This window comes from Papaver somniferum, chromosome 1, assembly GCF_003573695.1.
Source record: "Papaver somniferum cultivar HN1 chromosome 1, ASM357369v1, whole genome shotgun sequence".
In the NCBI taxonomy this organism is placed as follows: Eukaryota; Viridiplantae; Streptophyta; class Magnoliopsida; order Ranunculales; family Papaveraceae; genus Papaver; species Papaver somniferum.
The window spans coordinates 112,621,328-112,648,844 of record NC_039358.1 but is presented as its reverse complement, the minus strand read 5'-3'; the positions used below and the strand labels follow the sequence as shown (position 1 = coordinate 112,648,844).

At 35.6% G+C, this 27,517-nt stretch overlaps 1 protein-coding gene and 3 long non-coding RNA genes across 6 annotated transcripts; all 4 read left to right on the top strand.

Annotated features, from left to right (window-relative positions):
- The first annotated feature begins 4,177 nt into the window (after nt 1-4,177).
- On the top strand, nt 4,178-5,582 carry LOC113332004. The gene is made up of 3 exons (XR_003351285.1): nt 4,178-4,261; nt 5,022-5,095; nt 5,485-5,582. It is a non-coding gene; the product is annotated as an uncharacterized LOC113332004 (long non-coding RNA).
- A 215-nt stretch (nt 5,583-5,797) lies between these two features.
- LOC113331994 lies at nt 5,798-7,557 on the top strand. Of its 2 annotated transcripts, XR_003351283.1 has the most exons (5): nt 5,798-6,001; nt 6,292-6,370; nt 6,474-6,524; nt 6,849-7,023; nt 7,496-7,557. It is a non-coding gene; the product is annotated as an uncharacterized LOC113331994 (long non-coding RNA). The 2 variants fall into 2 exon arrangements; XR_003351282.1 differs by lacking the exon at nt 6,474-6,524 and having other exon boundaries at nt 5,800-6,001.
- Nucleotides 7,558-8,278: 721 nt separating this feature from the next.
- LOC113296889 lies at nt 8,279-10,815 on the top strand. 2 transcript variants are annotated; one of them, XM_026545260.1, is made up of 6 exons: nt 8,279-8,660; nt 9,170-9,260; nt 9,372-9,538; nt 9,877-9,904; nt 10,035-10,143; nt 10,239-10,815. In XM_026545260.1, the coding sequence occupies exons 1-6, from the start codon at nt 8,436-8,438 to the stop codon at nt 10,318-10,320; spliced, it is 702 nt and encodes a 233-aa protein (XP_026401045.1). In that variant the 5' UTR covers nt 8,279-8,435; the 3' UTR covers nt 10,321-10,815. The 2 variants fall into 2 exon arrangements, with proteins under 2 accessions (XP_026401045.1, XP_026401037.1); XM_026545252.1 differs by having other exon boundaries at nt 8,282-8,660; nt 9,366-9,538.
- A 4,265-nt stretch (nt 10,816-15,080) lies between these two features.
- On the top strand, nt 15,081-15,609 carry LOC113331991. Its single transcript, XR_003351281.1, has 3 exons — nt 15,081-15,186; nt 15,302-15,409; nt 15,537-15,609. It is a non-coding gene; the product is annotated as an uncharacterized LOC113331991 (long non-coding RNA).
- Nucleotides 15,610-27,517: the final 11,908 nt, after the last annotated feature.

The window sequence follows — 27,517 nt, the reverse complement described above, 5'->3', positions numbered from 1 at the left end:
ACTAGTATCACACAGGAGGTGTGGGGATAAGGTTTTCCAGTTGCTAGAGTTTTCCCTTATATAGTCTTTCAAATCAGGGTTTGCAATCAATGTTAGCTTAGTAACAAAGCATTCATATTCACCGTTAGATGAAAACTTGAATAGATTCAAGCTAATATCTTTCAACCGTTAGATCGAAACTTAGCTTGTTACACACAAATGAAATGCACGTTTATCTAGGTTTGTGTGACCGTACCCAAACATGTACATCTAGTTGGTTCAACAGTAGTTAACCAAATGGTTAGCCATATGAGCACTTCATATCAACCATATTCTTCTTTATCACAACTAGTTCAAATGACTCAAATGAACTAGTTAGAGAGTTGTTCAATTGCTTAGATCTTTATAATAGACACAATTGAAGCAAAACCGATTTGATTCACTTGAATCGATTCATGAACTTTATATCCACGGTTTGCAAACTTGCATTCAGTTTATATAAGTTTAAGTTCACGAATAATCGTTTTTAGAAAATAACCAACTTAAGTACGCGGACTGGTACGCGGACATAAGTACCCGGAATAAGTTTGTAAATAGTTCACAAACTCTAGCATATTTTCTCCGGAAGAGAACCTCCGACAGTCGTTGACTGGGTACGCGGACTGGGTTCACGGACTCTGTTCCGGTTTTTCTGATCAACAAAGTACGCATACTTTGGTTCAGGGAATAAGGACTTATACATGTATGAGTTATCACACAATGCTTATATCCAACAATGGTTGTATAATCTAAACTCTCATTAGAGGACGTTATATAGTTGTTGTTCAAAAACCATTTTTCGTCAAAGCCATTTTCAAGTGATTGAAACTTAACATGACTTTCATCACTAGTAAAGATGAACTTGGCCAAAGCGAAATCCTACCAACACATATTTCGAGAAATAGATAAGCGAGATAAACTCACCTCGAAATAGCAAATATGTATAATCAAAGTATATATAGCAAAACGACTTTTGTCTCAAGATAGGAGATATAATAGATAGACTTTTGAGTGATAGATAAGTTCAAGTATCCACATACCTTTTAGTCGATGAAGTTCAACCAGTTCCTTGAGTAGTTCTTCGTATTTGTATGATGATCGCCATGGAGTCTTGAGCTCAACTACACTTTCTATCCTAGTCCGAGACTTAGATAATAGTAGACTAGAAAGCAAGACTTATAGTTTTGATCACTAACATTGACAAACATGCTTGAGATAGCAACGCATGCGAGTTCGACCGAGCAGTGCTCTAACAAAGTTCTCAACATAGAGCAACCCAAGGACAGTTGGAGTTAGGAACGATTAAAGACATTAACCAAGTCACCTGACTAAGGCAAGGATAAGCAGGGTGAGTAGATTTTTCTCAAGAATCGTTTACTAACGATCCCGTCCATACAGCTGCGAACGAGGTGATGTTGTAGAAATACTCTTGTTGCGACGTACCTACTGCTTATGCGGCTGTGTGATTAAAACAACGCTTTTGCCCGGTAAAGGTGATATTGTCGTCCTGATATTGGAGTACACTCAGTAACCTTAATTCAGAGCTCATAATTAATCAAAGTAAGCTACTGATATTAATAAAAATTGAAGGACCAAAAAAAGACGATCGAAGTGACGAAATCTCAACTGCCACTAATGTTACTTGATGTCCAATCAAGATGATGAGTAGAACGAATACAAATACCTTGGATATGCAGCGTATGTAAGGAGGGAGTTAATGCTGCAACCTAACTTCTGATATATATAAGATGATACTGCAAGTGGTTGCTAAGGCAGCCACATCAAACACGTTGATATGTACCTGCATTAGACCGATGTTGATGTTACTGCCGCCAAGCCTCCATGTAACCTCAGCGTGGCCCCGACTCAATGCTATTGCATATGTGTTGATGTCGCTCCAAGCATGCCTAAATCTTCTACAGAGTGCAAACCAAACCATGAATGATCAACACTGTTGTTGGAGCATACCCGAAGTTACTGATACGTGTAAATAGATGATAAAGAAGATTAATGTTGCTTAGTGCATACATTTCACGGACATTCCAATTGCTGCAAACGACACATGAAGTTGTTGTGCACAAGCTGATGATAATGTGGTGTACAAGTTGTTTCTGCCACCGTGAACAATCCTGCTGTCGTATTGACGAAACTGTTGCGAGAATGGGGCATCGATGCACTGTTGCGTCGAGTGATTGTGTCGAACAACTTTATCGGACATACCTGTTGGTGTTGTTATCATAAACATATTGCTGCGAATAATGGACCAAATCAGATAGACTAATCAAATGAACAATATGAATGGTTCAATTGCACGATGCACACTGACATTTTCTTATACCTGCAACGCTAATGACGTTGTGCCTTGTTGCTGCTCAACTGGCGCTGCGAACAACTTTCAACTCGAAGCATGCGTGGGGAAAACCAAGTACAAGAAAGTATATCCTGACAAGAAAGAGTACGATACATTCGAACTCATTGTTTGTAGGGACGTTACAAAATTTCGGTAAAGAATAGGGGAAAGTATTAATACTTTGGCGTAGTATATTAATTCTTCACCGAAATTCCTCCACAAAGAATGCAAATGCTTTCGACATATGGTAGTTGAGACAAGACGTAGCCAAAGCATGAGATAAGCAGTTGAAGGAAAATTTTCTTAAAGATTGTTCATCAACAACCCTTAAGAAAAGCCGAAAACTGTAGACACCATAATCTACACCGAATACATAGCGAATGGTGAAGAGCCGAAACAAGATAATACAAAGCGACGCCTGTACCGTAGCAACTCTGAGAGTGCTTCAATGTTAAGCTAAGTTTACTTTAGTAACCAACCAGTTACTTTTTCCCCTTTATAATTCAAAGCTATTAGGTCGAGCCAAGGGGCTTCTTTCCTTTCTTTTCTCTCTACCTGTAACACTCTGAACTTCCCCATTTTGTAATGAAGTTGCATGAAATGGAACCGAATAATCATGAATAAACATTTAATCTTTCTTTGCCTGTGGATATAGGCTTAGCCGAACCACGTTAAGTCTCTTGTGTTAATATCTATTTTATTTTCCCGCACTATATCATTTGCTCGTGATTTTAGTTTACATCTTGTTTTAATTACTGCTTTATCATTTTTTTGTCATCAGAAAATCGATAGTCACAGTGAATATAACCCCACGAATAAGGATCTAATAAAAACCTCACTTAGGATTTTTAGCACCCACTCTTGGAGATGCTCTAAGAGCTAGCACTATGGAGAGCCCTTTCCCTTCCCTATCCCTCAAATGTAGTGAAGGGTTAGCACAAGAAAGCCAAGCTTGCTATGGTGCCCTCTCATCTCTTCCTTACACGAAACGGCTACTCAGTAGCCGTGTGAATAGTGTTAAACGGCTACTGAGTTGCCGTATACTTTTTTCCCAGTTTTTTTTTTCCAATAAGAATATATTTGTTTAGGTAAAAAAAGATATTTTAGAGTAAAAAAACGATATATAATAGGTAAAAAGAAGATATAATATGTAAAAAAAGAGTTTTGTAAAAAAAAAAGTGTGAAAAAGGAAATTTTTAGGGTAAAATTTCAAAAACCAAAAACGGAAACTCAGTAGGCGTGTAAAATGCTACGGCTACTGACTAACCGTAAAGTGTAAAAAAATACGGTAGCCGTGTGATTTCCCTTCCCTATAAATAGATCAGATGTGATCCTCCATGTAGGGATCCCTGTAAATATTCCTACATGAGCAGGGATTTGGGAGATCATATCACTTGCATTTTTGTGTTTTTAAGGGATAGTGAGGGATATGGAGGGGAAGAACCCCTCCATAGTGGCGAATTATTTATATCAACATCCTTGACAATTTTCACTTTTTACTCAAACTAAACGAGTCAAACCCCGAATACACGGAATCTATCCAATTAAAATACAAAGTGAAAAATACTATAACCCCCTACTATATGGGTTCAACACATAGAAACCCAACAAAATGGATCCTTCATTGTCAACTCCATTCTTTCACATTTTGATATTTCTAGGCCCAGAACTTTAATTTTTAGGGCTTGATAATAAAGTGACATTTTCATAATGTCAAATTTACCCTTTTCAATATATACAAGAGAAAAATCATAAGATCCATTCATTTCTTCATTTTCTTTCTCTCTCATCTCTCTCGCTCGGTTGCAGGTTGCAGAGAAAAAGTTTCAGGGTTTGCTCTCTCTCTCAGACGAAGAAACAGGCCGAGAACACGATTTCTAATCGAAATTTCCAGTGAGTAATTATTTTATAACTTAGATCTGACCTTTACAAAAAAAGATCCTGATTATCTAAACATAAATTCGAAATCAACATCAATTATTCTTCGGAGATTCAATGAAAATTCATCAGCAGGAACTGAATATGAAGATTCTCGTAGAAAATCAAATCGAACAGGAAAAATTTCAATTCAATCGGTTGATTTCGTAATCTGATTTCATTTTTTCTGCAGAGATTTCGTTCTAATTTAGTTTTCTGTTTGAAGATTCATATAAAGTTTCTAGGTTTATATTTCTTTCATTGATTTCATTTGCTTTTTTAGATCTGGAAGAATGATAGTAAATCATCTGCGTGTTTGTTATTAGAAGAAGAAGATCTGTTAGAAACGATGATAAATCGAAATTTTATTCTCGGTGTTTTGGAATTTTGGTGCATTTTTGGAGTTCATCCTGGTTATGATGTAGTTATTTAGAGATTTGAATGGATTTGATTCAATAGATAAAATAGTTGAGCATCAAATAATCTATGAATTCGAATCAGTCAAATATTATTTCAATTTTATTTTGAATCTGAAATTAAAGCTTGTGAATCTCAAGTTAAGGTTTCATCATCTCTTCTCAGTCTCCATTCAAGTCAGAAGTCTTCTATAATCTAATTAGTTATTGTTTCATCTCTTTCATTTTTTCAAGGTTTTTTTAAGTTGGGATTTCCTCTTCTTTGTTGTTTTTCATGTATGTAATGATGTTTTAAACCTTAGGACTTACTTATTGTGCAGGTTCAACAATGGAACTATGAAGATCTTCAACAACAACAGAAATAAAGAAGATAACAACTAATCGTCATTCACAGGTGATTCAAAATCTGATTCTTCTTTTGCTTTGGAAACAACTAATGAGAAGCTGTTAATAGTAATAATTTCATCTGGAGATTCGGTATCACCAACATCTGAAAATTCTGTTTTTGAGTTCTAAATGTTTGATGAATTGCTTCTGTTGTTTGGTTTTATTGATGTTGTTTAATTTTTGTAATTTAAGGATACGAAATGTAGATGAAGTATTTGGATCTGGCATTTAGTATGTTTATTTACATATTCTCAGTTTTTACTAAACAAAATTGTTACAAAATGTGAAGAAGGACACACAAAACCTTTTTTGAGATCTTTACTTCTTTCAATTGCTAATAAACCCAGTATGTCCATCCTTCCATGTAATGAAGTTTTCTACACTTCCTTGATGCAGAACAACTTTGGGTACTGGAATCTGTACCTGGAGATGTAAATCCTGAAGAGAGTGATGGAGAAGTTGAGAAGGTTTTCCAGACCTTGCAAAGTTTACCCTCAAATCCCATCAAGAAAGTAAGAGTTATTCTCCTTCATTTTGTTGTACTTATGTATACTACAGTTTTCATTTGTGCAATTGGGAAGTTGATATATACATTCTACACTACCATATATGGATCCACTGTAAAGGTGGACGACTTTTGGAGTTCATGAACTGCCAGTGAACAACACATTTGGAAGTGTTTTCTTCTTTCATGGAAAATCATACCTTCGTAAGAGAATTGACGTTAGTAGATCAACTATCTAACATGTCATATTATGTTTCTAAAACTCAGGTGGCTTGTAGATTACATGATGGAGCTTGGGTTCTTCAAATCACTTTCCCAGTGGGTTGGCAATAACCTTATGAAATCTGGGGACCATGAAACATGGGCTTTTGATCTCCAAGGTGCTGTTGATATGTTCAATTCATACAGGTATGCCCGATTATCCTCATTAATCTGCTGGTATTAGCTCCTGTTTGTGCTTTATTATGGATGTGTAACTCTCAGTTACACAAGCTAAGTGGATGTGTAACTTCTAGTTACACAAGCTAAATTATGTGTAACTTCTAGTTACACATGCTAATTAGATGTGTAACTTTTACTTACACATACTGATTGAATACAACAGCTGAAGGTTTTTAACGCTTGGAAACAACTTATTCATGATTAAACCTAGGTAGTACTTGTCATCTTGTATAAGAACTCCAATTTGAATGATTCAGGTTTCAGTTGGTGATATTGTGGTGACTCCAATTTGAATCAATCAATTTATTCCAATTTGTTCTTTTGAAGCTACTTCAGGTAACGTTTTTGTTTTGATTCAATATGATTGACTCATTTAGTAGTTCTATTTTCTTATTTAGTTTGATTAGGTTTTGATTCTTGTTTTGGTTGTTCTATTCAGGTCAGAGCAGAAAAATATAATTTTTCTGGAATCAATGAATTTTGAATCTAGGTACGTTTAGATTGTTGTTATTACTGTTGATGTTGTTGTTTTAGGTTCAATTTCTTGGTAATACTAGTTGAATCCAATCATCTAAAAACGATGAACTCTCATGATTACAATGGATTCAGTTATTGACTTGTATCTGTAGATGATAAGATGAAATCTGATTGTTAAAACATCTGTAGATGTTGGGACTTACACATGCTTGTTTAGTTAGTTGATTATACATGCTTGTTTTATGACTTTTGGAGGCTGGCAGTATTGCTTTTGCATCTAGACTAGTTTGTGTATACAATGATTAGTTTGGCTGATATTTTTATGTTTCTTTTACAGGAAAATCAACACTTGTGGTGGTGTTGATGGTGGAGGTGCAGGTTTTGGAGGAGGATGAGGAGGCAGTGGTGGTACTGGATCAGATTTGGAAGATAATTTGTATTTGGAGTTAGTGGTGGTGTTTTGGTATGAAGCTGAGAGGTTTGGTATGGATGTTAGAGCTGTGTTAGACATTGTAAGTTGGATCTACTTTACATTCTGCTTGTCTTAGTGGTGGTGTTTTGGTATGGATGTGTAATTTTTAGTTACACAAGCTAAATAGATGTGTAAATTTCAGTTACACATGCTAATTAGATGTGTAACTTCTAGTTACACAAGCTAAATAGATGTGTAATTTCTAGTTACACATGCTAATTAGATGTGTAACCTTTACTTACACATACTTTGCTTTAGGTAACTTAGGCTTGCAAGTTCATGATAAATGGCATATTCCATATGCAGGTGTAACTCCTAGTTACATAAGCCATATGCATGTGTATCTCCTAGTTACACATGTTATATGCATGTGTAACTCTCAGTTACACAATTCAGATGCATGTGTAACTACTAGTTACTCTAGTCAGATGCTTGTGAAACTGAATATACATTGTTGTATGTACTGTTCATTTTGATCTTATAAATACTGATTGCTTGTTGTTATATTTCAGGTTTCAGATAACTTCATAAAAGCTAATTGCTTAAACGTGGTAATGATCTCGCTGGAACTGGAGTTGACGTTGAATACACAAGTCAGATGCATGTATAACTCTCAATTACACTAGATAGACACATATGTAACTCTCAATTACACTAGACAGATGTGTGTAAATTCTAGTTACACATGCTAAAAAATTATTGTAAATGAATATTAAAGTAATACATGTATTTTTTTTTTGTGTTTTCTTTTTGATGTCTATTTTCTGCGTATATATACAAGTGTAACTTTGCATTACACATGTCATAAGGATGTGTAACTTTTGGTTACACTTGCCATATGCATGTGTAACTTCTATTTACACATTCGCAATGTACTTTAATAATTTCGGGCCTAGATTTAATAATTTCGGGCCTATATTTAAATTTTATTTAATTATGGACTTGACAATATACATAAGGGTATCAAGATCTTTTAATAATTCGGGACCTAGATTTAAACTTCTTTTAATTAAGGGTTTCATATTATGGGTTACCCATGGGTGGGGCCTGAGCATAATTTTCCCAAATACAAACTTGTCAAGAAATGGGAGCCCCGAAAGAGTGGCGTTGCACCGAGAAAGCCACCGTGAGCAGATCGTGCGGCAGTAAGGTGATGGTTCAAGCATCGGGATTAGAGCCGTGTAAAGTGGGGTCAGGGTTGTTGTGTCACTCGGTGCTCACGTCGGTGGATTTTCGAAGTGAGTCTAGAGTTTTCGGCCCCGAAAAGGGTAGAACAGACGTGAGACGTCTAAGCAAATAAAGTGACAACAAAATCGTCTACGTTCAATTCGCTCTCTCCCTCACTCCCTAGTCCCTACAATAAGGAAACAACAAATATCTAAACTTCTTCTTTAATGGAAAAATACAGAGAAAACTTCTTTTAATTTCTAGGGTTTAGAGAAAGAGAGAGTAATGCAGAAGGAGAAGGTTTTGATGAATGCGGGTTTGAAACCCTCTTGCATGAAAGAAAGTACTCCAAGAGAAGAACGGATTCGCGTGAATAAGAAACACCTACAGAAGTTGCTTGAAGAATGTCATAGAAAGCTTGCGTTACTCAAAACCACCACCACCACTACGAACCCAAACGATGATGACGAGGATGCAGAGAAATTTTCATCCGAATGTGCCGATTTTCAGGTAAAAAAGTAGGGATTTTGATGGAAAATTTGTTCAAATTAGGGAAAATTGTAATCAATTTTTTTTGGAATTTGATGATTTGGGTTTTATGTCTGGAATCTGGATATAGTTAGTTGCTACTTGTTGTGGGTATCTTTCGGATTCTTTTCATTTGTGCTAAAAACTCTTTTCTCTGACTAAAAATAGAATAAAAACGGGTATTTCATATTTGATTTCTCTGTTTCTGTAGATTTAGATTTGTTGAGTGCTCACAAGTATATATTTATTTAGCACTCAGTAGTAATCGGTTAGATTTACTGTGAAGTGGGGGTTAAAACCTTCAAGTCACTCTATGATGCTGCTTACGTAGTAGTGCAAACTGTGGAGCTGCATGTACACTTACATTGCAAGATTTTGCTTTGGATATGCGGGCACTGTCGCCATTGCATGCATTTGTTAGGATATCATGTGGTGTTAGGAGACTATGATGTGTAACGGTTGTAGCTGAAGAATTATTTAATTAAATGCAGCTATGCGATCTTATAAAATCAACAATTGAGTCTCCCAATTTCATAGAAAAGCTGGGAAGTGTTCATGTGTCAGCTCAAGAAAGCATAAACGGTAGGTCTTGAAAGTTAACCTTCTCCTTGGTATTATGTTTCTTCTTGTTTCCAACAATCTACAGGTAGTAATGTCGCTCTTAATTATCTTTTCTTGTGATGCAAGAGGAAGGTAATTCTTGGGATGTGATTAATGACAATGATTTATGGGAAGATGGTAACATCGATGGAGATGTTGAGTCAGATCAAAATAGTTATGTTTTTGTAAGGCAAGAAGACATAATGGAGGGGATCGCTTGCTTTATGGCTACATATTTGCCGTCCTTACAGCAAACAAGAGTATGTGGACATTCTCTTAATTCTAACATGCAGTTCAATTGTATTTATAATCGCTGAAATTCTTGTTTTATAGTAAATGCTATACCATGAGTGTTCTAGTGCTTGGCAAACGAGGGTGGAGATTGTACGCTAGGGTGCTCTTTGCCACATTACCCCGTGTATTAAGGATCTCATCCCTTCTTTTGCCAGCACTGAAACGAGGTATGAATAGCATGGTTGTTGTTTTTTAGTCATGACAGATGATCATGCCCTTTGATTGGTCGAGTCTTAAACCAGCTAAGATATTGTATTATGGTTTCTGCATTGGTGAGTTTGATAAGGTTTACCTGATTCTGCAGGAACTAAGTCCCAATGAACTCCAAGAAGGTGACTGCAATTTCATTTGCTTTTAATACTTTACATTTTGGGAACACCCTTTTAAACTCTTTTCAAAAAGTCTTCGGAGTTGGTAATGTGTTAGCATTGTGAAGTTCTAATGTCTTGTTGCTTTTAACAGTTCTGAGCAAAACATTCTCCATAAAAAAGAAAAAGGGAAAACTTCAGAAGGCATGGGATGGAAGTAAAGTGATATATAACCTAGCTTCATGGGGAGCAACTGCTGCCGGGTTAGTTATTCCATTTCTATTTTTCCTTATATTCTACAATAATATGTTTGGATCATGTTACAGACATTGATTTAGTTGTGTTAATTGTCAAACAGGATTTACCAAAACCCTGCATTGTTTAAGGCAGCTTCTGTGGCCTTCTGGAGTTCTTGCCGCGTTTTATCAGAGCTTTTCTGAGCACTACTGCACCTACTGTGTTAAGCTCTCGTAGTTGGGGTTCTTCCTAAAGCTGAAATCATAAAAGATCTACAAAATTAAGCTGTGCTGAGTGCCTTGGACTTGATCTGCAGGAGAAATTGCAGGGTTACTTCTATACTACTGTTCCGGTGCTTGATTACCCTTGCCCCTTCATTTTATTTGTAAATGGTGCAAAATCACCTGTCAGTAACTCCTTGTACAGTCAGTCCAAGTGCTTGTATTATGTCTTGGTCACTGAGGTCAAATGATATCAAGCTCCAGCACATAGTGCCGGAATTGCTACATCATGAAGGGAATAAAAGAAACTCATTAACTCAAGAGAAATGATGGGCTGTCAGCCACGTCAAAATATTTCCAACCTTCCAACTTCCTGCAATAAAGAGTACAGTAGTAAGCAAAGGATCTCCCACAGAGAGTAGGGAATTTCTTTGTTGTCAATTTCTTAGAGCAAGTCTTATGCTGGAATCCAATCTATTCCAAGTGTGATAAATTGTGAAATGTCAAGTTTAGTGGCTTTTAAGTTGTTGCTTTCTACAGTTTTTCCAAGCAATGTTCCATGTGGAATCCATGGAAACGCTATACATAGTGCACTAAATGACGAAAAGTGCCAATCAGAATCGCGCTGAAGGCTAATCAGAATAGCATAAGTCAAGCACTATTCAGAATGGCATTCAGTGTTGTTTGTTTGCGCTATTATGAATAGCGTTACGCGCTGTTTTAAATCGCGCAATTTCTATTTATTTTAGTTATACTCTTCTCACATCACAAAAATGAATTGTCTGTTTTTTGGTTCATATTTTTTAAAAATACAACTTAAAAAATTCAAAACAAAATTTATAGATTTGAAATTAAATATTTAAATTAGCTAATTTGAACTAACAACATTACATGAACTGAACGGAATTTCATTTCATAGATTAAATTACATTGATTGAAGTAACTAAAAGTTAGAATTACACATGATCCAATTTTCATTCTGAAGATTTAAGAATTTAATAGACTTGATCATATGCAAATTCCCTTCTATAAGCTCAAAATAGAGAGTTTTGGCATACGCCTCCTACAAAATAAATAAATATAACCTCTCGTATTTAGAAGATCAATGATTTAAAAATATGTACGTAACTGAAAATAAGAGGTCTGATTGAATAATACTTACAATTTCTTCTAACGTCCATCCTCCCATAGGCATACTGTTATAAATTGATTGTATGATGCCCATATAAATTTCGGTTTCCTTTTTCATCACTGCAAACCTATTTTGTATACTATTCCTTGTTCTTCCATTTTCATTTCCACAATCTTCTACAAAGGCTTGAAACACCCTCTCCCAAAAGTTGTTGACTGTATCATGTCCAAAATTGGATTGAGGCTAAATCTCGACCAAGCTCTTGTGACGGCCAAATCTTCATTTGTATTGTATGCCATACTTGCAATGAATTGAAAGAAGGTTTGAAATAACAAAAAAAATAAAAGAGATAGAAAACAAAGAAAATCTTGAAATTTTGGGATGGTTTGGTTTGAGCTGAAGAAGCCAATTTATAGAGAAGTTTTAAAAAACTAGTCGTTGAAACGCTATTCTTATTAGCGTTTTTCTACGACCTGTTGATCAGAAGGAGTCGTTGGAAATCCTATGGATTATAAAGAAACGCTATTCTCAATAGAGTTTGGTGCTATTCTTAATAATGCTAAACGCCATTCAGAATAGCGTTTTCCTTAAAAATTATACAGAAAACTACTCGAGTTTTCCAATTCTATACTTTAGTTTTTCCTTTTCTAGTCTTTCTCATTTTTTCCTCTTCAAGAAATAAGTTTTTGGATTCATCCCAATATTGAAATCAAATTGAAAGAAATATATAACGAATTCATCTCAAAATTGAAAGAAATATATAATAAATAAAACTTGATTGATTCAAATACCTCAACTACATTGATTCCAATATATAATCAGAAATTTAGGTGTATACAATTCACAAAGCAACACTTGTTTGCAGATAATACATGGTCAGTTTATTAGTTTGTTGTCCTTAGGTTCTATTTTCATATTCTGATAAGTTTATCATGTTGTATGTCTTTCAGTTATATGGGGCTATAAATACTGAATGAATAAGATCCCGGTTTAATTTATTATCTTTGTTTAGGAACTTGACTATCTTGTTGAAGCTCTCATTGAAGATGAGAGTAATTGAGTATTTGTTGGAGAAAGTTGATATCTTCTTTTTAGGTGAAAGAATGATCTCCACATTTAACAAGGCCAATGGCTTACCTGTCAGATCATACCCTGTCGAGGAAAACATGATTGATGCTGCAAAGTTAATTATCAAGAAGGCTAAGGTCAAGGAAGTTGTTCTTCATTTACCAGTTGACGTTGTGATTGCTGACAAGTGTGCTCCTGATGCAAACAACAAGGTTTGTTTCTTGACACACTTTTATACTAATATATCTGATTATAAGCCCGGGCGTATGGTTCCACTTACATTGTTAATGGATGCATTTTATTGACTTGGAGTTGTTTGGTGCATGCTGTAGTATCATATGGTCCTGATGATGTAGTTTTAAAGTGTGGTAAGAAAATGATCGTTCGCTCGAAGAATTTGAAGATTCGGTTCTAAGATTAACAAAATAAAATACTAAAGAAAACTAATTTTGTTGACCAAAGAGAAAGAGGTCTATGGTTTTAGATTCCACTACTTCTAACGGTTGTAAACTCAATAATTAATTTGTCTAAATTACTTTCAAAACTACACAAGGAAATATTGAACCCAATCTCATGCCTTGGAATATTTATCATTAATGAACTAAAAATTCGACTCAAGTCGATAAATCTAAAGCCTAATTTTCTTTCGCTTATAAAATATTGATAGCTTAAAAACTATCCAAGACAATTAAAATTAAGCATATAAGAAGAGAAAATTTTGAAGCAATTAAAACTTAGTTGGAGAGTTATAATTAAAGAAAATTAAATAGAAAAACTTGCATGTTAAAAGTAGTTTCCTCCTCCACCCTAGCGGAGAAATTACTCCATTATTACAAAAGCGAATTTAAAAGAATGAAATAAAAACTCTACTTTTTTTTGCTTAGACTCCCAGACTCCCCTTTTTCTTGTATCCACAACGTATTTGTAGATTTCAAAGGAAAACAATTTACTTTTCTATTTCTCACTACCACATCATCGCCCAATGAGAATATGCCACATGTCAATGCAATGCAAATCCCTCCAATAAGATAGCGCCATGCGTCAAATAATATAATTCTCATGCAGTTTTATTTGAGAATTATTTATTCTTTATTAACTCCAACCATAAAGAATATTATTCTTTCCATACTCTTCATATAATTAACTCCCTTCAATTACTCCATGTAGATTTCTTACCTAACACCTTTGTTTCTTCATTATAATACAATATCTCCAGATATCATTTTTACATCTTGTAATTAATGATGTCGACATAACAGGCTCCACATTTTATGCATACACACTGGCTTGTTTACCACACTCCCATATCCAAATGATTGGACCAATAAAACAATTCTCCATGTTTTTCCGTTTGGGCCTATCCCATGAAATTATAAATCATTCATTTCCTTCATTTTACGAGCGGAATTCCAAGTTTTAGTCCATCGAGCTTTATTTCTCAAAAACACCTACAAAAACATAACATAATCAAATAAGTACAAAATCGAGCACTAACAATACATGTAATTGAGATCAAAATAGACACATAAATGCGTCTATCACCTGACAAGTGTGTTCCTGATGTGAACTACAAGGTTTGTTTCTTGACACACTTTTAAACTGTGCATCATATCTGATTATATGCCCGGGTGTATGGTTCCACTTACGTTGACTTGGATGTTGTTTGGTGCATGCTGTAGCAGCATGTGGTATCCCAGATGGTGGGATGAATTTGATATTGGAAATTCATGCCATTGGGGATTAACTGGAAGCAGCAAAGCATGATGTGATTCAGTATTGCATTGGTTAACCGGACACTCATGTTTATCTCTGCGGTTGGTATTGCATTGGTATACTCGTCTCTATCTGTTCGGTCGGTTGGTTGTCAGTAACTTAACTTAGATACTAGAAAGTGAGCCGATCCTGAGATCTTCATGAGTAGTCCAAACATGGAGGTTGTGCTTAAAATGAGGCATACTTCACCTGTTGCATATGTACCTTTACTAGTCAACCTAGATTAGGAAGTTCTAGTCTGCAAGAGAGGGTCTGTTGGTTCAGATGAGACCTCCTCATTCCTTGTATCTCCTTTAAAAGTTATGTGACAATCATATTATTAGCTCACTGATTCTGAATTTGATCTTTGTTCCAGATAAAGACCTCTCTAACTTGAGGAAATCCAAAGGAAGACATGCTCAGCTGTGTAATGGGATGAATTGCAGACTATTCATGAAGCATGCTTTTGAAGGTCAGTTCTTTGATAATTAGGTGTTTTGCTTAATATAAATATATAAACTGGTAGTCTTGCTTATTATTGATCAAGTTCGGTTATTTGTTGATAGTATACATATTGTGGTTTGTAGAATGGATATTCCATAGTTGTTAGAGATTTGTATGGCACTAACTTTGACCTTGTGCAAACAGTTACTATTAATATTTTGATCATCTGAATTTGTGGTTGTGGATGTGACTTGGTATTTTCTGTTATGTTTCGACAATCTTAGCAGGTAAAATTTTCTTATTAAATGATGTGATGTTGCATGCATTTGTGAATGAGACTGTTGAACTTGCTGAAAAAGATGTAAGTTTTCGATATGTTTTATTCTAAAATTTGAGATATCAACATTTCAAAGAACTTGTCTCTTGTGTAGAATGAGTATGATTGGGACAAGGTATAATTGTTTAACTGTATTGATTGTAGTTACTTTTTTGTCTATATAAGTTCTTGTGAAACCTGATTGTTTTGAATGAAATTCGTTGACACGACTTTATATCTCGATTCTGCAGGTATCAAATCTTTCATATGTTGACCAGCCTACTGGAGCTAGTTTTAGTTACAGTTCTGATGATCGTGACCTCCTGCATGTGAATTAACAATAAATCTTTGTGATGAGGGTAAGTTTACTTGTTTCTGATATTGTCAATTCTACCTTCTACATGGTGGTAAGCTTTTTTATTGGATGTTCCATGTAGGTAGGGGAGGTTTTGGTTAACTAATGTTGGAACCTTTTATTTATTGCAGGTATGCCGTTCTGAAGTATTGGCTCAGTTCACCATCCTGCAGTATTTTTATTTCTGGTTTGCAGTTGTTATTGAACCTTAAAACTTGGATATGAGTTGCATTATGAATGTAGAAAATTTAGGATTTAATTACCTTTTTTTTGACCCAAGTGTAGATTTAATTGAGTTAAAATTTGTGTAATACAACGAATTTTTTATATGAATGGCCATTTGAATATATAAATCCAAGTACCATTTCACAGTGATTTGAGTTTCAATCAGATTTATTTCAGCCCAGTCAGAAACACTGCAGTCAGCTGTCAGTTTTAGAATTCAGCTGAATTTATCTATTTTTTTAATAATATAAAATTAACTCAATGACACTAATAGAATATCGTATATAGAGATTACTTCAAAGTATCGTAAATCAGATTTATTCTAAGTCAGCTTGAAAGTGTCGTTCCAAAAAAAGACACTAAATCTACGACACTTTATGACTATCTTAAAACGAATTTTTTTCCACTAGTAATTTAGAAATCATAGTATTGCAACCAAGTTACTAGCATATCGAAAGTTCATTCGAAATCTTACGAGAAAAAAACAACGAGTAAAGCTATTCTTGTGGGTAAACATCGGTTGTATCGATTTCACCATTCGATCCGTCAAGATTATCTGGTGGCGGAGGAGGAGATTCTGGTAGCATTTCACCATCTCTGATACCTAATCCATGTTGTGTCAAAATGTGTTATACAAGATCATTGCGGATTTGGAGATATGCCTCATCATTCCGAATCCATGTCGTGTCCAAGTGTCTAGCTTTGGATATGAACATATGATCATTCCATTTTCAACTTAAACAAGCAAGTCTTCAATCATATACTGGTGATATTAATAGTAGTTATCAAATGGAAAAAATATCATTAACATTAAAATTAACTAGTCAGATCGATTTACATGTTTAGGACTTCAACTGCATCCCTAACCAATAAGAAAATTATCTAGTCATGGGTTTATTAAAACCCATGAAAAACATACAAAGAAGATGAATAAAAATGGTTCCCCCCTAAGGGAAAAGTCTTAGGTTTAAGATGTAAAAGATGTGATACGAGAGGTATAAGATGATGTAAAAGAGATGATAAAAAAAATCCTCTTGTTTAAGCGTTATATGCCTTATTATATATCTCTTGGCTTAGGGTATCCTCCAATTAATTGACAATGGAAAAACTTGTAAATTTGTGTGTGAATCTATGTCAGAGACACATAGTCTATGCTTATAAGATCCGTGAATGGCCATGAGAGTTATGTACTGATCCTTATGACCTGTCTATGAATATATATGTGCTAGGGCTTCACCCGGCTGAAATCTCAGTGTACTACATGTATTTACGGAGTATCTTAGTATTTATATTGCAATCACTCCTATATCCAATCTATATTGATTCAGCTCCTAGATGGATTGATCACTAACACTGAACCTGTTCCAAGTTGCAATAATTCCACAGTTGAATTCCTTAAACTCATTCCATATATCAATATTTAGACTCTCATAAAGTAATATTGAACTTGTCTCAGGTCGCAGAATTTCCACCACTAAATTCCTTGAACTTATTCGATATTATTTTATGTTCAAATTTTTACCCGAACAATATTAATATCCTACTATCGTCATGAAAATGAAAATTAAACATAAAAGAGACATCCATGTTCACTCTCAAACGGTGAAACAATAACCAATGAAATGTGGTGATGGTCGAGTGCCCAAGTCAAGCCTCGTGCTGAAAAGCGACATGTGTTGCACCACGAGCATCATGCCCAGCGCCACATGAATGATGCACGACACCAGCCTATGTCAATACCAAGAGGTGCACGGTAACGGTAATGGTCGAAGTATACATGCCATCATGGACAGACCAGCCTTACCATGTGCCAACGCCAACTCTACCACGTTACTAGCACATGTGTCAGTGTCGATTCTCCACGGCCAGACCACGCTCCCACGACCAGACCAGCCCTACCATGACATTGGAATTCCAACACCAACTGTACCACGACACCAACACAAGTGGTAGTGCAAACTCTACACTTCCAGGCCATGGCTCCACGATGCTGAGCAATCCCTAGTTCCAACTCATGCTCCCCACGGCCACGGCGAACTCCTTGGACAGGGAAAACTCTAGATTGAACGATGCTCAGCTGTGCCCAATTCCAGACTTACTATGCATGCATACCGCGGGCGTTCCTAGATATGCCAAGTGTGACTGACCAGAAAATTTCACTTGGCAACGCCCAACCGCGTAAGTTATAACTCCCCGATGTGTTACGCTGATGCTAGTGAGAGTGCCTTAATATTACCTTCTAACTTCGCAAATGCACGCTCATTTTCCTTTGCAAGCATGCTTGACAAGCATGATATAACTTCCACACCGTTCTAACTTACACTTGTTCTTCGAAGGGTATAAATCCATAAAGGATAATGCCGATGTATTCTTGCATGCATCACTTACTTCCGAGTATTTTCCAGGCATAAGGCATGCCTTGGACTTGCGCATAGGCCATTTCAGGCCTATTTCCGCTTTCTTAGGTATTGAGCTGAATGCATGCACTTATCTTGCTTATGCCAAGGGTGCATAATTCAGGCTTATGTCGTACTTTCTTTGCATCATCCTTGTGATTCCCATGTCTTATGCAAGATTCCCTAACTTGCATACCGATTTAGCTTACTTTCCTGGCTATGCCAATGCGCAATTGGTGCATGCCTACATAGAACGACCTGATAGGAAGTATGAGCATCCAAGGAATATAATGTAACTTACCTCATCAAGTATGGAAACAATTATCTCTTACATCGCATTGCTGAGCCAGATTATATGAGTTACCATATGTCGCAATCACCTCGCAGTTAGATGATATAAGAGACAAGGTGTTGGACCATCAATGTTGCAACTCATTATGATGCCTATCTACCCTCCTCCGTAACTTGAAGGGAACAAGCACCGTAGTTCATCCTCGTTTGGATAAGCAATCAAAGCCGACTCGTTTTGAAAGGTGAAATCCAAGCAAATGCATAGTCCATATAGGCCAAAAGGGTCTTTTGCAAATGATGTGCAAGAGTGTGCATCAATTTCCTTTCCGCCGGTATGCACCATAGTGGTGCAATATTAGTTACAATGACGCAACAATGATGCCTAAGCATCATTAAGCTCTTTAGAGTCAACGCGCCATGATGATGTCTTGGTATCATATAGGCTTTACTGGCTAAGCTATGAATCTTAAGGCGCATCTCCGCTATATGCATCTTCAACCGACTACCCCTCCTTATATATGTATTATTGACATTTCTATAACTTAAAGTTGAGGAGTATTTTGACATTCTTGCTTCACTATTCATGGTAGTTGCCATGCAACCCACGAGTATTGCACCGTGATAGTGGTATTTTTCGTTCTGGCCTGATGTCCAACTTGAGTTTTGCACCATGATGGCTAGACTCACACTGGCGTGAAGCACCATAATGGCTCTATACTGCTCTTGGCTAGACATCCAATGGCGTGATGCACGGTGATGGTGCAATAATGCTCTTGGCTAGACATCCAATGGCGTGATGCACCATGATGGTGCAATATTGGCTCTCGGCCAATACAACCTACGTAGCGCACCATGATGGCGAATTATTGGCTGAAGGACGATATTCCTCTTTGCACACAACATAAGCTCAAGATGAAGCTTTATCTCATGCGAATGACGCATCTTTGAGCATGCACTATGAGAAAAGTGTTGGTGTTACACCAAGGTATTCCACGTCCATGTCAATCCCTACCACCACCATACCACATCCCTAGTTCCAACCTTCTTATACGCGGTGGGCATTGCCCACCACCAGACTAATCTTGCACAACGCCAGGGGGATTCCCAGCTTCAATCTCAAACTTGCTCAGCACCAAGTCATCCCACGACAACGCAGAGCCATATAATCTCATTACTGATGTTATTCTACGATGACCTCTTAGATGCTTATGCATGTTTTGATTCTGAGATATCTCCCCAAACCCTAAGTCATAAACATTTTACGAGAGAGTCTTTCATCTAAGATTGCACAATACACCATTATCGGTTATTCATGTCATCCTTGAGTATTAGACACTCATGGTGCCATCATCAGAACTCGATACTCAAGTCATGATGATATGGTCTACTCCTGGACTTACTAATATAAAAGTCATACAAAGACTCTGTATCATTATAATAATACTTGACACTAGTCTGCATATTCAGAACTGAGAATCTAGTCTCAGCACGTCATGGCTATGACTTATCCAGAATAAGAGGTAGTCTACGAGATATCAAAAATGTCACATGGGGGGATACTTACTGGGGTATGGTATGGCGATTTACGATAACATGCGGCATGGCAAACCCCCATGATGAGAAAGTAATAAGTAATAGTGACGATTAAGAGCAGTTAGGAAAGTCATTGAGTAGTGGTCATAAGTCTTCCTAGACTTGGCAGACTTTTCACCATTACCTCCACAATCTCAAATCCTCCCCTCCTTCACAACCTCCACTACTTACGAGGAATCAGTGTATGCTCATTAGAACTATGTATAAATGTGTTCATCTATCCGGGATGATCAAAACAGGGTCTTTTTACAAGATCTCTAGCCTACACATAAGAGTTCAATAACTCCACACTACAAATACATCACTACCATGATTCCTTAACTTTCTTTGATACCCTCCAAGGTAGTCAATATCATTTGTAACGGCCGATATTAGTGGTTTTTATCGTGTATCGGAAAAAACCTTTACGATATCTAAAACATCGACGATACAAAGATTGAACGATAAAGACGCTCATATCGGACGATACAAACCGATATATCGTGTTTACCGATACACTGATAATATGGGCAAGGGAAATTTGGTACAATAAATTATTTAGTTCTCAAAATTTGTAAACAAAACCCTTCTTCCTAATCATCTTCTTTATTTGTATCCTTGAAAACTCAATCCGATTCATTAAAGAAATTTCCAACTATTTCATCTTTCCTAGTGAGTTTCTTATTCTTATGGGAAGATTACGTGTTTTGGACTCTTCAATCTCCAACGGTCCATTATTTATTCATGAGAACCTTACTAACAGTGAATCATGTGGGTCTATATCGACTGATGAGGTAGAATATAAATGCAAGAAGCAATTTGCAGCCCAAGCTTTTCCGATGTGGGTTAAAATTAGCTAAGACGATGTTGAAAGTTAAGGGAAAATTACTGGGAATATGTAATGGAATGAGATTGAATTTATACAGTGAAGCTTTTAATCTTGAAAATTAATGCATCATATGACACCAAAATTTTCATATTAAAATATTTATAAATATTTAAAATTCTAGTTTTAATGATGTATCACCGATAAAAACCGATATAATATTTTGTATAGGTGTATCGGTCCTGACCGATATGATACTGATACACGATATTAACTACTTTCCCCTCCCCTAAGATTAACCCTTCTTCTTCCTCTGTGACCGAAGCAAGGATGGAATGACTATGTCTTGGCTTGGGATGGCTTTTTACGATTTTGACCTCTCAAACTTAAAGTACTTTTTACAGTATATTGTTTTACCTTAGTTGAAAAATTTAGGTATAAACACTCGTATGTGGAAACTCAAGTATAGAGGTGTATATTTTTTGATTTTCGTTTCCAAATAGGTCTACATGTTACACTTTTTTAGGAATCACGATTACACTTAAAAACTCGAGATATAGTCTCATGAGAGTTTACATAAGATATACCCACAAAATCAACTCTAACTCCTATGTACTTCAAAGTCGCATGCATCCAAAGAGATAGGAGGACAAAAAGTTTCTGCACTTAAATATAAGAAATTAAAAGTATAAAAGAACATTATTTTCATAATCATAAGTACGCTTCTTTTTCGAGAAAGAGAGTATAACGTGTCATACCAATGCCATGCGACGGAATGCAACCTCAAAAGAAATCAATAAGTATTTTGCTTACTTCGGCCTCACCGTTTAGCCACTCATATAAAAATAATAGAAATTGGTCGTTGATGTGTGCAAGATGGAATAAAGAAGAGAATACTTACACATAGAAATGTGACTCTTATTTCGATTTCTGATGATCTCTAAAAAAGAAAATCAACCCTATGCTAGGATGGGAATGCTCACTCACATTCTCATTCGATCTATATTCAACATCGCTCTCACAGTGTTCAATAGAAACGTCTTCGTCTTCGGTTTCAACTCTTGATGATAAAATTCCGAACTTCGTAGAACTTTGAAAATTTGAACTATTTTCTTCTTCAACTACTTGTTGTTTTGAAACTTCTTAATAGATTTCTCCTTCTCCACGACTTTGATTTTCTTTTAAACGACCATAGGAAAAATACTTTCACACTTGATTCTTCATAACTTAGTGGGGAATTTTCCGCAATGCGCGAAAGCCTGACGGAGCAATGTCGCATGGAGGTAGGATGCCTACGGGTCATGAACTATTATCTTGGTCACCTAAAATTCAAAAAAAAATTACATGTTTTTTGCGTTTCTTTTTCACTTTCTCTTCACGTTGGACATAAAATTCCGATCTTCCTTTGTTGCTTGTAAATTTTAAGCACCTTTAACTTCTTTATTAATTTTATGTTGCTTCACTTGTTGATGATGGTGATGCATATATTTTTATTCTTAACTATATCGAGAGTAGTATCGATTGTAATTCAAACTCAAGAATGAGGTTTATTCGCAAATGTGATGTCAGCCTCATGATTGCTAGAATTAGCACTTAAGAGATCAAAAAGTGTTGAAGAGTACACTATAAACAGAAAGTGAAGGTTTGCTGCCTCACTCAAAGGTTTGTCTCTACTAATGATTGGTTAACTCTCAAATAATGCATTCTTTTACACCCAATTTTCCACTGGTATGGTTAAGTTCATCACAATTACTCTCTCAACGACTAAGAATACCGAGTGTAAGTCCTCTAGGACTTCTTAGTTCATTTTCTTGGTAAAAACTCCACATATTAACTTAGCAAAAAGTATACTACTGGAAATTGGAGGTTTATGCAAATATATATAAATTTTTTTTTTTTATAAAGTTTACCCAAGAAAGTGAATACTAAAACTATATATGCTTAACCACTTCCTCACACTTCAACTTTACATTGTCATCAATGTAAACGGATTCGTCTGATATGTAACTTAAGATGTGAAATTTCTAATATGATATGAAAATTAAGAAATCTAAACTAATATGTTGTCTTCAATTCAACTCTTGGTTTAACTCCCTCAGCCAGACTTTGTGGTTATCGTCGTACGCCAACAATCTGAAAAACTGGGGATCAATCCAGATAAAAATATGAAATTCTTATATCAACTTCATACCAATGTTAGCATATGATAATATTAGTGAAACTACTATCGATTGAAGCTACCCGCACACTTAGTCTTTTCTACACTTGGAAGTGTATATATAAAACATAGAATTCGGGAACTTCAATGGGTTTCTCATGGTGAACCAGCATGTTGTTGCAGTCAAGCAACTCTAGTGGTGGATATTTGGAAGCAAAATATCAAGCAACTCTAAGTGAAGTATTTTCCTCAAAGTTAGGTAAACAACTTTTTGAGAAACTACTTCGATCAGGGGTGGAGGATCCAAAGACATAAATTAATTATGCAAAGGATTATACAAACCTTTCCATTATCTCTTGTGTTAAGGGACCATCATTTTTCTTAAAGAACTCTATGAACTATTACCTCATGTGTGTTGCAGTCCTTTACCAAACTCCTTATAAATCATTCTTTATCAGTCTTTGCCTAAACATTATCATTATAATCATTAGAAAGACCGATTGGATCTTCCACAATATTAATATAGCTTCATAAAATCTTTCTTCCTCCTCAATGTCAGACTCATCTTACGAATCTTCATTAACATCATATTCTCTATTAGTTGAACGTCGTCCGAATTCTGTGCGTATGATACTACTAATTTATTTGGAGGATATATTCCACTGCTCCATTATCTTCCGGTTGACATAATTTTTTCGAGAGTTTTCTTATGATTACCCAACTAATCACCTGCAAACAAAAAATATAATAAACATCAAAACTCGTAAGACCAGGAAGAAATAAGACTCCTACGATACTAACTTGAAGAAGAGGATTCTTAGCTCTTAATATAGTTTATCATTTGAATATCAGGGCAATGAAGCCGATAAAAAAAAAAATACGAAGAAGAAACATTTATATACATTACCATATAAACACCAAAAAGATAACTCTTATCATGTTTGTTGAAAATATGCAACACTTCTGCAATTCCGACAATCCATACTAATGAGTCAGCACTATCCACACTAACTAATCAACATCGACTGCATCAATACCAGAGTTCGCACCAACGTATCAAGGACACACCAATGAAAATCGTCAGCAGAAAATCACCTGAAAGCGTAGAAACATCTTTGAAAACATCTGTAATCGAAGAATAAAAGGGGCAGGGTGGTGAAAAACGGGGATCATACAACCACACCCAATATTTCGTTTAGGCAATCTGTATGGACTAACTCCAATACATTTCCAAGAGAATCCACTAGACAGTCAGACTCAATCAAGGAAAATACATCCAAGAGTTATATCTCTGTTTCTCAATATAATCAGCAAATCAAACAGATAGAGATCCGCGAGCCTGATTATTATGAGAAATAACTTGAATGGTACCAAAAACCAATGCTCAAGTGTCAATAAATTTATATCAACAACCAAAGGTTGGATTATCTAATTGATTGAACTAGTTCACAACCTGTGATATATCAATTATAAACAAATATAATGTGGAAAGAAATAACACACACACCAGAAATTTTGTTAACGAGGAAACCGTAAATACAGAAAAACCTCGGGACCTAGTCCAAGTTTGAACACTACACTGTATTAAGCCGATACAGACTCTAGCCTACTACAAGTTAACTTCAGACTGGAATGTAGTTGGGGACTAACCAATCTCACACTGATTAAGGTACAATCGCATTTCTTACGCCTATGAATCCCAGCAGGACTCTACGCACTTGATTCCCTTAGCTGATCTCACCCACAACTAAGAGTTGCTACGACCCAAAGTCGAAGACTTGATAAAATCTGTCGCACACAAAAAAGTTTATTGAATAGATAAATCTGTCTCCCACAGAAATACCTACAATTTTTTGTTCTGTCTTTTGATAAATCAAGGTGAACAAGAACCAATTGATACACCAGACTTATATTCCCGAAGAACAACCTAGTAATATCAATCACCTCACAATAACTTAACTGTATGGTAGAGGAACAAGATATTGTGGATCACAAAGAATGATACAAAGAGCTTTGTGATTACTTTTTATATATTACCTATCGGAGATTAAATGTCGAGCAAATATTATAGAAGATAATACTCAATACGATAGAACAAAGTAAGATCAGAACACACAACTACAGAGAAAATAGTTGGGTCTGGCTTCAGAATCCCAATGAAATCTTTAAGTCGTTAACCTATAATGGTTTTAGAAAAACCTAGGTTAAAGGAGAATCGACTCTAGTCGCAACTAGTATCACACAAAAGGTGTAGGGATTAGGTTTCCCAGTTGCTAGAGTTCTCCCTTATATAGTATTTAAATCAGGGTTTGCAATCAATGTTACCTTGGTAACAAAATATTCAGTATTCACGTTAGATGAAAACCTGATTAGATTCAAGCTAATATCTTTCAACCGTTAGATTGAACTTATATTTTTACACACAAATGAAATGTACCTATATTTAAATATGGGTAACCGTACCTAAACGTGTACACTTAGTTGGCTCAACAATAGTTAACCTAAGTTAGCCATATGAACACTTTCATATCAACCTTCTTCATCTTAATCACAACTAGTTCAAATGACTCAAATAAAAATAGTTATAGAGTTGTTCAATTGTTTATATTCTCATTGAAGTATACAAGACACGATTGAACAAAAATCGGTTTTGATTCACTCGAATCAATTCATGGACATTATAGCCACGGTTTGCAAAGATTGCATTCCTTATTGTATAAATGTATTTTTTCATGAGTATGTAAACATAATTAACCAATTTTAGAACTTAACCCACTCGAGTATGCAAACGGGTACACATACCTAAGTCCCTGGAATTGGTATTGTTCGCCAATATGCAAACGGGTACGCATACTGTCGTTCATGAACGAACTCAGTTGAAATCAGTACGCATATGGGTATGCATACTATAGTTCCCGGACTTCAACTGTTGAATCAGTACGCATACGGGTATGCATACTAAATTCCCTGACTTGGAATACACTTGCAACAGTTAGCATACAAGTACGCGTATTGTGTTATATCCAATCAACGGTTAATTTTTATAAACTCTCATTTTAATCATTGAAACATTCTTAAAAGACGAGAATACCTGTCTCACACAAACTATTAGCTTCAAAGCAATTTTCAAGTGATTAAATGATCAATACGAAACATTCCGAGTCTACATCAAATGACTGTCTCACACAAATCATGTAAGATGTTACCAGGCGATTTTCACATGATCATCTTTTGACTTTCGTCAAAAATAAAAAATGAACTTGGTTAAAGCAAAAGCTTACCAACACATATTTCGAGAAATATGTAAGCGAGTTAAACTCAGCTCGAAATATCAAATGTGTATAATGTAAAGTCTACATAATTATACGACTATTGTCTTAATAGGAGATAGAATAGAAATAAACTTCTGAGTGATAGACGAGTTTAAGTCTCCACATACCTTTTGTTGATGAAATTCCACAAGCTCTCCTTAGTAGTTCTTCGTCTTCAATCGATGAACGTCGTGTAGTCTAAAGCTCAACTACACATTCTATCCTAATCCGAGACATAGGTATAAGTAGACTAGAAATCATGACTTATAGTTTTGACAACTAAACTTGACAAACAAGCTAGAGCTAATAACGCTTGCGAGTTCGACTGAGCACTACTCTAACAATCTCCCCCTTTGTCAATTTTAGTGACAAAACTATCAATACATATGGATTACAAAATAAATAAACTTTGTAGCTTCTCATCCAAGTGCTTGATTTCCTTGGTTCTTCAATATTACTCGAAATATTCGGCACTTCCAAGTACTCTAGTGATTTTGAACGTGTTCAACTCAGCATCATAGTTGTTGAAGATTCGTAGCCATAAAAATATATAAAAACAAGATGTTTTTGTATTGTTATACAGTGTCATAGTATTATTACACAACATCAAAGTCCAATTGTATCACAACTTTGATAATAATGCTATGGTGATATGTATCACTCCACCTTAGTCAATATTTCATCTCAGAATAAAAACTACTCCCCCTTACATAATGATTCGTAAACCATATGTATTTTTTGTGTGAAGTACACAATAATTGTCCCCCTTTTTGTCAATATAAATTGGCAAAGGTACGAAAGCTAGCGGGATTATAATGAAAATCTCAAAGAGATACTTCATGACTAAAACAGAACATATCAATCGATGATTTCACATAGTCGAAACTTAGTGTATTCATCAAGGAGTTTATAAAGATACAAGATAACTCCTACAATATTCCACAACCGCACTCCCCACAAATATTTGGAAATTAAGCACAAGTTCAATTAAGATCTCTCCCCCGTAAAATATCATTCCCGAAAGAACAACAAGAGCGACCTTACTTTTACAAGAAAACAAGGATTTCTTTGGACATTAACAAATCACATGAAACATGAATTTGTATCCAGAAAACTCAATTAAATTAACCACAAAGGAACCTCAATGATTAATTTAATCGGAAATGCTCAACGTAAGAAAACTACGGAGCCGTACAGTACTTTCACATAAAAGTGGATCAGGAAAAGATCAATACTACGAAATATTCAAAGATTCATTCTGTGTTTCATCAATATTTGCATAATGACATCATATACTTAATCTTTGACATCAAAAGCCCATTCTACTTTCCAT

What these genes read in the sequence shown, in the direction of transcription:
- LOC113296889 (XM_026545252.1), top strand. Translation starts at nt 8,436, where the DNA reads ATGCAGAAGGAGAAGGTTTTGATGAATGCGGGTTTGAAACCCTCTTGC. An exon ending in CGTCCTTACAGCAAACAAGA is followed by an intron (nt 9,539 to 9,876) that starts GTATGTGGACAT and finishes CTGATTCTGCAG; the next exon opens with GAACTAAGTCCCAATGAACT. An exon ending in TCCCAATGAACTCCAAGAAG is followed by an intron (nt 9,905 to 10,034) that starts GTGACTGCAATT and finishes TGCTTTTAACAG; the next exon opens with TTCTGAGCAAAACATTCTCC.